The 14,439-nt window shown below is 44.4% G+C and overlaps 1 protein-coding gene across 1 annotated transcript in view; it reads right to left on the reverse strand.

The window, feature by feature from the left end:
• The window catches only part of TMEM163 (transmembrane protein 163), a 307,309-nt gene that overhangs the window by 225,870 nt on the left and 67,000 nt on the right, over positions 1–14,439 (reverse strand). The window contains exon 2 of the mRNA XM_082260950.1: positions 14,261–14,380. Within this exon, the coding sequence (XP_082117076.1) occupies positions 14,261–14,380 (120 nt within the window). The remainder of the gene's footprint in view (positions 1–14,260; positions 14,381–14,439) is intronic.

Genomic DNA, 14,439 nt, shown 5'->3' on the forward strand with positions numbered 1-14,439 from the left:
TGGGGTATAATTTTTGAAGAGATCTGATGTCACACACTGCACAGCATAGAACAGAGAACTGAGTGTAATCTGAGATCTGAGGGAAGGTAATGAACATTCCCCCTGTACACAGTCTCAAAAGGAAACATGTAGAGCTGAAACTGCTGTGTGCTGGAGGTTCTCAGGTGGCATGGCCTGTCAGAAGTGACTCATGCAGATAGCAGGGAAATAACAGAGGAGAAAGAAACCACACTAGGTGTTTTGGACACGAGTACACACTATAGAAAGATTTCTGTTAATTTTTCATTTCAGAGGTTTATGACCACTTTAAAATATTCACATTGCGAGCTGCCCTCCCAACCACCATTCTCACCTAGGAAAGAATGACATGCTCAGATCCTGGTGCCTCCTGGGATATGCATGTCACATTTCCCGGGTGGCACTGGCTCCTATGTAGCGGATGGAAAAGGAGGACATCGGGGACCCGGTGCCTGAGCCTGTAAGAGATAGCCAACTCCCAATGACATCCCGGAGGAAGAGGGCACTGAGGGACCCGGCTAGTGTCAGTGGAGTGTAGATCACAGCAGGACAGTGCTGCATTCACTGGGCTGCAAGGTATGTGAATCAAGGACAACCCAGTATTAGTTAAGAGTGGATTAAAATACAAATAAATGGGGGGGGGGGGTTGTTTAATGTTACTTATTAAAGCAGTTGAAACCCCTCACATATACCCAGTTAAGTGATTAGCCTCAAGCCGTACCTGTTTATTAGCAGCCCTCTCTTCTGTAGATCGTTCTAAAAACACACAGATCAAAGGATTTTTCTCATCTCTAGCAGCAAGGGGCATTGATCTGAAGCTTCAGTGCAGATGCCAATGATGAAAGCTCTGGGGCCTTATTGTAAGGAATGGACACCCGCCCCCTCCTAAAAGTGGTTCTAAAGACTCAAGGGTTTTTACCATCAACCATTCTACTTACCTGAGCCCCATCTTGATCCAGCGAAGTACACAAGTGCCTTGAATCTTCGGGGACTCTCACTCCTCATTGGCTGAGGCAGCAGCCTTTGGCTCCCACTGCTGTCATTGATAGCCAGTGAGCCATTTAGGAGAGGGAAGGGCAGGACTGAGCCACAGCTCTGTGTGTGAACAAACAGGCAGGGAGCAAGCCCGCTAGGGTTCCCCCAGAGCAAGCTCTACTTGGAAGGGGGGGGGGGGGGGGGACAAGACTTTAAAATGACTTTAACACAGTTCACGGAGAATGGGCAGAGCTAGGGATATCAATCACAGGCTGTGTGCTGGAGCTTTGCCCCCCATCTCCTTTTTTTTTTTTTTCAATAAAACCTGTCAGACTGATAACAGGAACAAAAACCTACCATGGTGATAACAGAGGAACAAAAACCTATCATGGCGATAACAGAGGAACAAAAACGTATCATAGTGATAACAGAGCAACAAAAACCTATCATGCTGATAACAGAGGAACAAAAACCTATCATAGTGATAACAGAGGAACAAAAACCTATCATGGTGATAACAGAGGAACAAAAACGTATCATGGTGATAACAGAGCAACAAAAACCTATCATGGTGATAACAGAAACAAAAACCTATCATGGTGATAACAGAGCAACAAAAACCTATCATGGTGATAACAGAAACAAAAACCTATCATAGTGATAACAGAGCAACAAAAACCTATCATGGTGATAACAGAGGAACAAAAACCTATCACGGCGATAACAGAGGAACAAAAACCTATCATGGTGATAACAGAGCAACAAAAACCTATCATGCTGATAACAGAGCAACAAAAACCTATCATGCTGATAACAGAGCAACAAAAACCTATCATGCTGATAACAGAGCAACAAAAACCTATCATGCTGATAACAGAGCAACAAAAACCTACCATGGTGATAACAGAGGAACAAAAACCTATCATTCTGATAACAAAGGAACAAGGCAGCAGAGAGAAATCACATTCAGAGCTCTTGCTAGAGGCAAGTACACAGTATAGAAGGATTTTTTCTTTGTCTGAGGTTTACAACCACTTTAGCTTTTGTGGAAATCACTAGCTCCTGCTGATTTCTGAGTTGGTACTTATGAACAGAGTGCTACGCAGGTGAAAAGCGCTATTTAACATGACGAGCTCGAACTTTATTTCCATTGCTTTTGGCTTTTGATTTATGTCTGTGCTGTTGTGAGACTTTACGATGATCCAGCAGCGATTTTCTAATCTCCTCTCTTTTCTATTCTCCCCACGTGAAGCTGCATTGACTTCCAATGCTGGCTAAGCCTTGTTCTCTTATTGCATTAAACAAGCTGCATAAAAGAGAGGATGCACGGCTAAAATCAATCTTAGCAGCTCCTTAAGAGGCAGCGAGAGTCCCAGACTGTCTCCTGCACTAAGCCCAATCAGCAAAAAGCTGCAGATTGAAACAGCCCTGTCCTTTTATAAGTATCTCTAAAAAAAAAAAAAATAGTAGAGCTTCATACAATGGAGAAATTGTGCGGGCGTTTACTGTATGCACAATGAAAGATTTCTGACAATAATAAAATGAAACATTAAAAAAAAACACACACACACACACACACACATTGCAAAAAATAAACTACCATTAGAAAATAGTATATTTTCATTATTTTTTTAAATGGATGATTTTTTTTTTCTGAAAGCTGGCTCTGCAAAAGAACAGCCTTAGAGCTGAAGTTAAATCTTATATTTGCTTTCCCTGTTTTTTTTTTCTCTCCCTCAAACATTCCAATGAAACCTTTGAATAAAATCTTCCCGTTTTCATTACATACTAAATCTTATTAACCTCCTATAGTCCAAAGACATGCTGGTAGGTTATCTGATTCCTATCTAAATTGGCCATAGTGTGTGTGCATGGGACTTTGGATTAGTGTTTCTTACCCAGGCTTCTGCAGCACCCTCAGGTGCCGCCTGGGTTCCCCAGGGAGGTCACAAGCATGTGACCAGTTTGCCCTGGATCAGTGTCACAAGTTGCCATGTTGCAGGCGGGCCAGTTGTCAGAACTGGACCAACCAATGATACTCTAGGGCTGGGATGCACAGTGTCATTAGTCACTAGGGCAGGGGTGTCAAACTCAATTTCATTGCGGGCCGCATCAGCATTATGGTTGCCCTCAGAGGGCCGGTTACATCTGTAAGATTAGATGTCCAGAGCACCCCACACCCCCTTACATGAGATGTCAAGAGCCCCCCCATCAGAAGTCAAGAGTCACCCACCCTTCCTTACATCACAATGCACCCCCTTACCTTGTGCTGCTGCCAGGAAGAAGGTGCAGATGGATCTGTGAAGAAGTGCAGGGTCTGGAAAAGAACCAGAGGAGAGCTGGAGTCAGCTTCCAGAGTCTGCTGAATCCTGAGACCAGGGGAGGCAGGGGCAAGGTGGTGTTGCGGCTGCACAGAGAGGTGCAGGATCTGTAGGAGGAGTTCTGCCCTCCTCTCTGCTTTGGACTGCTGAGAGGGGGGGGATTGGGCAAAGATGAGCCTTTCTTCAGCTGCACAGAGGAGTGCAGCATCTGGCAAAGGAGTTCTGTCATTGCTGCTGCCGACTACAGAGACAAGGTGAGGGCAGAGACAAGAAGGATCCTACAGCTGCGAGGGCCACATGAAATGGCCTGGGGGGCCGCATTCGGCCCGCGGGCCTTGTGTTTGACACCTGTGCACTAGGGTGATGGCAGCCAGCTCACCCACACCATGGCAATGCATGACTGTCATCCAAGGTAGGTGACAAGCAGAACTGCCTCCAGCATTCAGGAGAGCAGGAAGTTCGCCTCCAGACCTTCCCAACCATTGGCCCTCTGCCATGCTGCTGAAGCCAAACAGTTGGGCTCTGATGTGAAGAAAGTACTGTGTCCGGGGGCTCAGTGATGGTTAGACTGTATGATGGGAGGCGATGCGATCTGCGGGGGGGGGTGTAACTGGGGGAATCTGTGGTGAAGGTGAGACTCTGTGAGGATAGGATGGCTCTAATATGAGGGGAAGGCTCTGATGTGATGGGGAGACTCATGCTCATGTATAGGGAACGTTAATGTATAGGGGCAACTCTGATGTGAGGGGGGGCTCTCATGTATCGGGAGACCTCTGACGTAAAGTGGGAACTCTGATATAATGTCAAATGTTGCAGTAGACCGATTGTGATGTGAAAGCTTTCATTTTTTATTATTATACATAATTTATATAGGGCCAATAGCTTGCATAGAGCTCTACGAGGACCTATAATCTAAACGTTAGGGTGAAGTATTACAAAAGGTCAATAATTGTGAAAGATGAACTGATGGATAAAGTCAGAGTACAGTTTATTACGTAGAGGCAGGATAGGCCTCTCTGAACCAATTTTTTTTAGGGATCACCTAGGCAGACAGAGTATGAGATAGTTGGACAGATTGGGGTAGGGAGTTCCAGGCTCTGGAGAAGCCCTGGAAGTGAGTATGGGAGGAGGTGACAAGGGAGATAGAGAGCTGGAGGTCTTGGGAGGAATAAATAGAAGGGTTTGGCTGATGTTTTGAGACATGGTTGGTTATGCTTAGGGTAGATTTGTGCATGGCTTTGTAGGCTGTTGTTACTTGTTGGGTGAGTAGACGCCAGTGAAGGGATTGACAGAGAAGGGTAGTGGACAATGAAAGGTTGGTAAGGTGGATGAGTCTGGCAGCAGCATTCATGATGGGCTAAAAGAGGGATAACTTATGTAAAGAGGAGGGAGTAGCAATAATCAAGGTAAAGGAGAGGTCAGGAGTCCAGGCTTTTATCTAGCACCCTGGCATGAGAGGAGGGACCGATAGTTGTGCCATTGATCTTGATGGAGAAGTCAGGGGAGGGTGCACAGGGGAGGAAATTATGAGTATTTTATTAATGATGGAACCATACTGTATGTTGAGGATCCATGGTGTGCTGGCAATGTACACTCTCGTCTAAGCTGATGTTAACCAGCTTGATGTTGCTACAGTACCCTCTTACTCCAGGCTTTATTCCAAGAAGGAGTGTGATGGGAATACAACATGTGATCTCCCCAATGGGATATAGAAAAATTGTTCTTCTAGCTGTCTGTGTCACTGCGGTAGAGACTTGCAGTCTCTGGCGCTCTGACACCAATTAAATAAAAAGGAATTGGGGAATTTCCATAACAACAATCTAGAACTAACAAAATTGTGTCAGGTCCTAGTATGATTGTGTGAATGTACGTTAGATGTAGACCTTAGATCTGTTTCCTTAGGGGCATGGATGAACCCCTGAATTAGCTTTTAGGTCTCAGGGAACCCCTGCTAAAAATATTATACATTCTGCTCATAGGACATTAGTGTGAACAATGCATTGTAGATATAGGAATGAATAAAAGAAGGAGGATTGCAGTGTACTTGTGTCATGTATGACAGGGCTCTTATGACATAATAGAAAAATGACCACAAAAGAAATGCAGACAATGAAAACAGTAGCGCCACTTTATATTGGTGGTTAGTGAAAAAAATGCTCACTACATTGATGGTTAGCATAGTGCTCCAATACATTGGGCATCAGTGGAGAAGGGGAACTTTTGATTGGTAGTGGAGAAGGGCCCCATTACACTGGTGGTCATCAAGAAGTGTTCCTTTTTCATTGGTGGTCTATAGGAAGTATGCCCCTTAAATTGGTCATCAGTGGAGTCCCCTCTTACATTAGTAATCAGTAAAGTAGTCTAATACATTAGAGGGTCAGTGTAGAAGGGTCCCCTTAGATTGGTAGACAGTGGAGAAGTGTCCCATTACACTGGTGGTCAACAGGAAGAGTTCCCTTTATGTTAATGGTTAATAGGAGAAATGCTCCTAACATTGGTAGTCAGTGGAAAGAATGCCCTTTACATTGGGGATCAGTGGAAAGAATTCTTCCATTGGTGGTCAGTGAGAAGAATGCTCCTTATATTGGTGGTTAAATTGGTAATCAGTGGGAAGAATGTTCCTTACATCAGCGATCAGTGGGAAGAATTCTTCTAACGTTGGTGGTCAGAGTTAAGAATGCTTCTTACAATGGTGATCGTTGGGAGGAATGCCTCTTACATTGGTGGTCAGTGGGAAGAATGTTCCTTACCTCGGTGATCAGTGGGAAGAATGTTCCTTACATCAGCGATCAGTGGGAAGAATTCTTCTTACGTGGTTGGTCAGAGTTAAGAATGCTTCTTACAATGGTGATCAGTGGGAGGAAAGCCTCTTACATTGGTGCTCAGTGGGAAGAATGTTCCTTACCTCGGTGATCAGTGGGAAGAATGTTCCTTACATCGGTGTACAGTGGGAAGAATTCTTCTTACGTTGGTGGTCAGAGGTAAGAATGCTTCTTACAATGGTGATCGGTGGGAGCAATGCCTCTTACATTGGTAATCAGTGGGAAGAATGTTCCTTACATTGATGATAAGTGGGAAAAATGCTCCTTACATTGGTGGTCAGAGGGAAGAATTATCCTTACATTGGTGATCAATGAGACGAATGTTCCTTACATTGGTAGTAGTGGGAATAATGCCCCTTACATTGGTGGTCAGTGGCAAAAATGGCCCTTACATTGTTAATCAGTGGGAATTGTGGCAATTGCATTAACATTTAGTGGGTAGAATGTCCCCTACAGTGATGGTTAGCAGAAGGAATCCCACGCAACCTGTGTAATAAACCTAGGGTTCCACGAAGCCCTGATTGAAAAAGGGTGCATTATGTATATTCATATGAGTCCCTGCCCATAAGAGCTTATAATCCAAAGTCCCTTACCATAGAGGCATGGACATACTAGGGCCAATTAGCAGGATGTTTTTGAAGTATGAGCAAAAACCCATGCAAGCAAAGGGGGAACATTCAAACTAAAGGCAGGTAGTGCCCAAACTAAGGACCCCAGTGCTGCAAGACTTAAAAACCAACACGTTTTGCATCCAAATGGAATTTTATTAGAAAAAATATAATCTCACATCCTGCTTTATTCCATTCTGATTCATATACATTTAACACTACCTTCACACAAGCCTTTGAGCGACAAGAGAAAAAAAAAATAATAGAACTAGCGGTTGAGCCAAGAACTTGCAGTGATATACATTCTTGGCCCCATGCGTCCCCCTCCCCTTTGTATCCCTTCACAATACCACAAAGAAATGCATTTTATTTCCATATTTTAATGGCTCCACATTCTACAGGCGCCTGATAACAGTTCAGCCCTGCTGCCTCCAAAAGCCAAAGAGGCAAACCACTATTCACACCGAGGTATGGAAGCTAAGCCAAGCGGGCCGGGTTAGCGTCCCCTCTCCAGATTCAATTCAGCATAGTAATGCATTTGTGCGGAGCGCAGTGGCTGGCCCATTCTCTCGCTACAAATTGCTTCCCGTAATATATGCGAAATTCTGCAGAGAGCACTTGGGCAAATTCCAATAATTCCTCTTAGGAGCTGACACAAATCCCCCCCGGGTCACGGGATCTGGATTGTGCGCACGTCTATTATCTTGCATATTAAGTGAGGCTGAAGATATTGGCCATTTTTATTTAACAATTATTGTTATTACCGTTCTCTTTGGCAGCCCCAGTAATTATATTTACATGATATAATGAGAGATTGCTGCTATTGCTGTCTGAGTACATTAATCAGATGTGATAGAAGGCAGAAAAATTAAAGCTGAACTCCAGGCAAATGGTAAATTACAGCAATGAAAAACATATATGGCAATAGTTTTATCAGCTAAGAATTTGTATTTCTGCCCACCAGTCCAGTTTGCTACACATAACAACAGTGGCGGCTGGTGCATTGGGGCGCGGGTGGGCTCGGGCCACAGAGCACTGCGCCCTGAGCCCACCCAGTTGTGTGACAATAGCGAGTGAATATTCCCTATTATCACACGGATCCTCCTCCCAGCCAATCAGGAAGCGGGTCCTGAGACCCGTTTCCCGACTGGCCGAAAGGAGAGGCCATGCTATCGGCCAAGAAGGAGGAGGAGGGAGGAGACGCAGGGGAAGCCGCCGCCGCCGCAGTTGGGGGAAGCCTGCCCTCCACGTCAGTCCAGAGACGGGGGGGGCTGGTATGGTGTGCGAGCTGGTGTGGTCCGGGGGGGTATGGTGTGGTCCATCAACCACCCCCCCCCGGCCCATGGAGCACCAGCCGCCACTGCATAACAGTCCAGTCCGACAGGGCCTGGCACCTGATATTATTCTGCTAAAATGAAACCTGGACTTCCTGCACAAAAACGTTCATGTAACTATATTCTTCAATAGCCACAAAGAATATAAATACACCCTGTGTGCACCAGATGCCTTTGCAAACCCAGATATTTCTTTGTAAAAGCAGAGGTGCCATCATCACTGTTCTGTACATGCCCTGTGCAGAAAGCAGAGGTGTGGGAGGGACCCAGCAGGCTCCTCCCGCTACAGACTGCCTGCAGAAAACTACAGGAGAGGGTGGAGACAAGACCAGTCCCCCTGCATAAGGAGGCAGAGACCTTTATTACTGGAAGCTTCTGCACAGAGGAAAAGTCTCACGCTGGCTTACTGCATAGATCTGGAAGAAATACACCAAGATTCAAGGAAGAATACAGGTGAGTCCTATATTTAGACAATTATTTTTAGCCTGGAGGTCAGCTTTAAAGTGTTTCTAAAGCATGGGTGCTCAACCTGTTGCCCTCCGGCTGTTGAGGAGCTACAAGTCCCATCATACCTTCTGCCTTTGGGAGTCATGCTTGTTTAACCACTTCCTGACCACAATACATATACTATATTACTAAAAGTAACTACACTGCTCAAAAAAAATTAAAGGAACACTTTGAAAACACATCAGATCTCAATGGGGAAAAGTCTCATGCTGGCTATCTATACGGATATGGACTGGGTAATATGTTAGGAAGGAAAGGATGCCACATTGTTTGATGGAAATAAAAATGATCAATCTTCAGAGGGCTGAATTCAAAGACACCCCTAAAATCAAAGTGAAAAAATTATGCAGCAGGCTAACCCATTTTGCTGAAATTTCATTGCAGCAACTCAAAATGGTACTCAGTATGGCCCCACATGCTTGTATGTCTGCCTGACAACATCAGGGCATGCTCCCAATGAGACAACGGATGGTGTCCTGAGGTATTTCCACCCAGATCTGGACCAGGGCATCACTGAGCTCCTGAACAGACTGAGGTGCAACCTGGCGGTGTCAGATGGACCAGAACATAATGAGGCCAGGCATTGTCGTGCACCAGGAGGAACCCAGTACTCACTGCACCAGTGTGGGGTCAGACAATGTGTTCAAAGATTTCATCCCGATACCTAATGGCAGTCAGGGTACCATTGTCTAGCCTGTAAAGGTCTGTGGTTCCCTCCATGGATATGCCTCCCCAAACCATTACTGACCCACACCAAACTGGTCATGATGAACGATGTTACAGACAGCATAACATTCTCCACAGCTTCTCCAGATCCTTTCACGTCTGTCACATGTGCTCAGGGTGAACCTGCTCTCATCTGTGAAAAGCACAGGGCGCCAGTGGAGGACCTGCCAATTCTGGTGTTCAATGGCAAATGCCAATCAAGCTCCTCGGTACCAGGCAGTGAGCACAGGGCCCACTGGAGGATGTCGGGCCCTCAGGCCACCCTCATAAAGTCTGTTTACGATTGTTTGGTCAGACATTCATACCAGTGGCCTGCTGAAGGTCATTTTGTAGGACTCTGGCAGTGCTCATCCTGTTCCTCCTTGCACAAAGGAGCAGATACCGGTCCTGTTGGTGGGTTAAGGACCTTCTACAGCCCTGTCCAGCTCTCTTAGAGTAACTGCCTGTCTCGTGGAATCTCCTTCTTGCTCTTGAGACTGTGCTGGGAGACACAGCAAACCTTCTGGTAATGGCACTTATTGATGTGCCATCCTGGAGGAGTTGGACTGCCTGTGCAACCTCTATAGGGTCCAGGTATCACCTCATGCTACCAGTAGTGACACTGACCCTAGTCAAATGCAAAACTAGTAAAAAAAACAGTCAGAAAAGAGGAGTAGGGAAAAAAATGTTGGTGGCCTCCACCTGTAAAACCATTCCTGTTTTGGAGGTCGCCTCATTGTTGCCCATCTAGTGCACCTATTATAACTTCATTAACACCAAAGCAGCTGAAACTGATTAACAACCCCCTCTTACATAACTGACCAGATCAATATCCCAGGAGTTTCATTGACTTGATGCACTTAAAAAATGTTTTTTTTTTTTTTTTTTTCATTTTTATGAGCAGTGTATATATGAGTTTCACTTTCTGAATTGAATTACTGAAATAAATTAACTTTTTGATGATATTCTAATTTTATAAGATGCACCTGTACACTATATTACCAAAAGTATTAGGACGTCTTTACAAGCACATGAACTGTAATGGCATCCCAGTCTTAGTCCGTAGGGTTCAATATTGAGTTGGCCCACCCTTTGCAGCTATAACAGCTTCAACTCCTCTGGGAAGCCTGTCCACAAGGTTTAGGAGTGTGTCTATGGCAATGTTTGACCATTCTTCCAGAAGCGCATTTGTGAGGTCAGGTACCAGTGATGGAACTACCAGGGTCACAGAAGTCGCGCTTGCAATTGGGCCCTGGCGTTCCGCCACTGTGGGGGGGGGGGCCCACTCGCCTGCTGCCACAGCCGCCACTTCTAGTCAATGATTGGGACATGATGTCTCAGACATAGTGGTGCACTGGGGGGGGGGGGGGCGCCACCTGTCACCGCTAATTACAGGCATCATGTCATTCGGATAGTATGCACTGTGCCTGAGCGAGCACTCACTGCTACTGGCAAACTACTACTACTACTGCTAACTCCAGTATAAATTTTTGCAGCCGGCAGCAGGCTTTCTCATAAAAGCATTCTGAGCGGCTCATGAGCCACTGGAACAGTTTCTGAAGCTGTGGGAGAGGACCCCCCTGCCACTCGCCAGTGTTTCTCAGGCTTACCATTTCTGTCAGTTCGCCTGATAAACGATCCAACAGTGCTGCCGTCCTCTCCTATAGGCGATCAGAGTAGTTATTCCTTGACCGCCTCTATGGCCTTGGAGGACTGGAGCGACGTCATGATGTCACTTCCGGTCCAGACTGGAAGTAAATATATTTTTTTTTAAAGCAAAAGATCAAAAAAAATTTTTTTTTATCTTTCGTTCATAAAGGTAAAGAAGAGATTTGGGGTCTTTTTGACCTCAGATCTCTCCATAAAGAGGACCAGTAATCCTTATTTCTATTGCAAAAGGATGCTTACAATTCCTTGTAATAGTAAAAAAAGTGATAAAAAGAAAAAAAATTAAAGCGACCCCCATTCCTCCGTACTCTAGCGCAGAAGCGAAAGCATGCGTAAGTTGCGCACGCATATGTAAACGGTATTCACACCACACATGGGTGGTATCGCTGCGAACGTTAGTGCGAGAGCAACAATTTTAGTACTAGACCTTCTCTAACTCTAAACAGGTAACCTGTACAGGCGTTTAAAGCGTCGCTTATGGAAATTTTTAGGTACCGTAGTTTGTTGCCATTCCACGGACGTTCGCAATTTTAAAACCTAACATGTTAGGTACTGTATCTATTCACTCGGCGTGACATCACCTTTACATTATACAAAAAAAAGGGGTAAATATTGTGGTTATTTTTTTAAATTATTCATTAAAGTGTTTTTCTTCCAAAAATTGCATTTGCAAAACCACTGCGCAAATACTGTATGACATAAAAAACTAAGGATCACCATTTTACTCCCTAGGGTCTCTGCTAAAAAAAATGTATAATGTTTGGGGGTTATAAGTAATTTTCTAGCAAAAAATACTGATTTAAAGGGTAACTCCACTTTCATGGGGGGGGGGGGGGGGGGGAAATAGCAAATAAAGAAAAAACAATATAGCGTATACAATTGCGACACAAAACATACTGTAATTGAATGTTATTAAAAATTACCTTTCCTTTTCATTTTGCAGCTGTTGTATTTTCTGAAATTATATACGAATATTCAATATGGCTGCCTGGAGCTGTTCTGTACACAGAATGTATACTGACCACACCCCAGAAACATCATTTCCTGCTTGTGTGATTGGCTCACCAATTTTCCCAGAAGTCTGCCAAAGATACAAGTCAGATTTCTGGCATCCCATGCAACAAAAATGTCATTTTTGGTGAGATAATCCGAATAGGAACACGTCTAAAGGGATGCAGATTTGCTTATTAGAGCTCTGCAGCTGCCACAGCTGATAGATAATTATGAAACTACTCCCATTTGACTCACTCAGCATAGTGGAACAAACAATTATTTCTTCAGAGTAATAAATGTTAGGAAACTCCAACAAAGTTTGTTAAAATCCTTGTAATGTACAGAGATCACCCAGAGGGGAATGTTTTTTTCTCAACAAAAGCGGAGTTACGCTTTAAACCTGTAAACAAAAAGACCCAGAAAAAGCCTGATTAACTGACAGCCTTGCGAATGCCTCATGGGACTTGTAGTTCTGCAACAGCCATTAACCACTTGCCGACTGCCGCACGACTATTTATGTCGGCAGTCAGCCCCTCACTGGCAGAGTACGTAGGGCTACGTCGCTAGCCTGTGAGTGTTTTGGGAGCGAGCGCGCGCCGCCAGAGGCGCGCTCCGGCGCGGTCGTGGACCCCCCCCCGCGCGTGTGCCCGGAGGACCCGCGATCGTCCGTGACAGCGGGAGAAAGGCAGGCGGCTAGTGTAAACAAAGCCGCCTGTCAGTTCTCCCTGTGTAAGAATGATGATCAAACGGTTCTACTATGTAGGACCGTTGATCACTGTTCTTACACATCAAGCCACAGCCAATCACAGTTAGAAGCACGCCCCTAGGACACACTTAACCCCTCTCCAATACAGTTAACCCCTCCACTGCCAGTGTCATTTTTACAGTAACAGTGCATATATATATAGCACTGATTACTGTAGTAATGTCACTGGTAACCCCAAAAGTGTCAAAAATGTCAGTCAAGGGTCTGATCTGTTCGTCCCAATGTCGCAGTCCCGCAAAAAAAATCGCAGATCGCCGCCATTACGCGCTAAAAAAAAAACAACAAAAATGACAAAAATCTTTCCCTTTGTTAGTAAACGCAATAACTTTTGCGCAAACCAATCAAAATACGCTTTTACATATGGTAAAAAAAATTGGCCTAAAATGTTAAAAAATTTAGATTTTTACATTTTTTTGGGGGGAATTTCATATAAAAAAATGTGAAAAATATTGTTATTTTTGCAAAATTGACGCTCTCTTTTTGTTTGATCAAATACCACCAAAAGAAAGCTCTGTTTGTGGGAAAAAAGGACGCCAAATTCGTTTAGGTACAGCGTCGCACGACCGCATAATTGTCCATTAAAGTCACGCAGTGCCGAATCGCAAAATAGGCCCTGGTCAGGAAGGGGGTAAAATCTTCCGGGGCTTAAGTGGTTAAAGGCTCAAGGGTTTTTACCTTCATACATTCTGTTTGTTTATAGCGCAAAAAATAAAATTGCACAGGTGATCAAATACCACCAAAAGAAAGCTCTATTTGTGGGGAAAAAAAGGACATCAATTTAATTTAGGTACGTACGCAATTGTCAGTTGAAATAACGCAGTGCCAAATCGCAAAAAATGGCCTGGTCCTTAAGCGGGAAAACCTTCCGGGCCAGAAGTGGTTAAATGCATCTATTTGTCCACCTGACAAGATTTTGCAATCTGGCAGTCAACACAATGTTCAGCACAGAGTGATATTATGATTTGTTAGAGGCCAAATATGATATAAATTGGTAGCATGTATTGCTTATGAGATTTATTGTGGTCCATTAGCCTTCTGGTCCTGGAAATATAGGAATGTTTGGTGATTGTAAACTGATTATTATTTTTTTTATACATCAGTGTAACTAATAAATGTTACTGGAGTTGGGCTTTGGCAAGGTGAGCCTTCACTGTCCCACTGTCCTCACATACAATGCAGGACTACTGGCACTACATTGTACAGGATGATGTCAGAGCACCTATGACTGATGGAGCGGCAAAGGGAAGTGGCTTTGGGGGATCAATGGTACGGCGCAGAGGAAGCCTGTGGGAGAAATAAGGTAAATATAGCTGCTTTTTCCTCTATCCATAGACAAAATGAGCATTGAACCCTTGCCGTGTGTGCAGGGCGTGAGTCCCGGAAAAATGATTTCCCGAGAACAGAATAGAGACTTGTTTATGAGAAGCACCAGAAGCACTCCAGGTATCACACAGAGTATTAGGGTATATATCATATATCATCCTAATGCAAAATGAATATATTATCACCATACGGCACAGATAGGAGGATTTGTTATACTCACTGAAAGCTGCTACTGCCAGGACCAGCGTGACAATGATGGACAGCCAGGATACCCATAATGCCTTCTTCCTGTAACTCTGGGCTTCATGCGGCTTCAGCTTTGTGCTGCTTTCTAGTAAACCTGAAGGGGGAAACAAATTGTTAGAATATACAAGGATCTGTTATTTTTACATCAGAATA

Source organism: Pelophylax lessonae (assembly GCF_965119305.1).
Source record: "Pelophylax lessonae genome assembly, chromosome: 6".
NCBI classification, from domain to species: domain Eukaryota; kingdom Metazoa; phylum Chordata; class Amphibia; order Anura; family Ranidae; genus Pelophylax; species Pelophylax lessonae.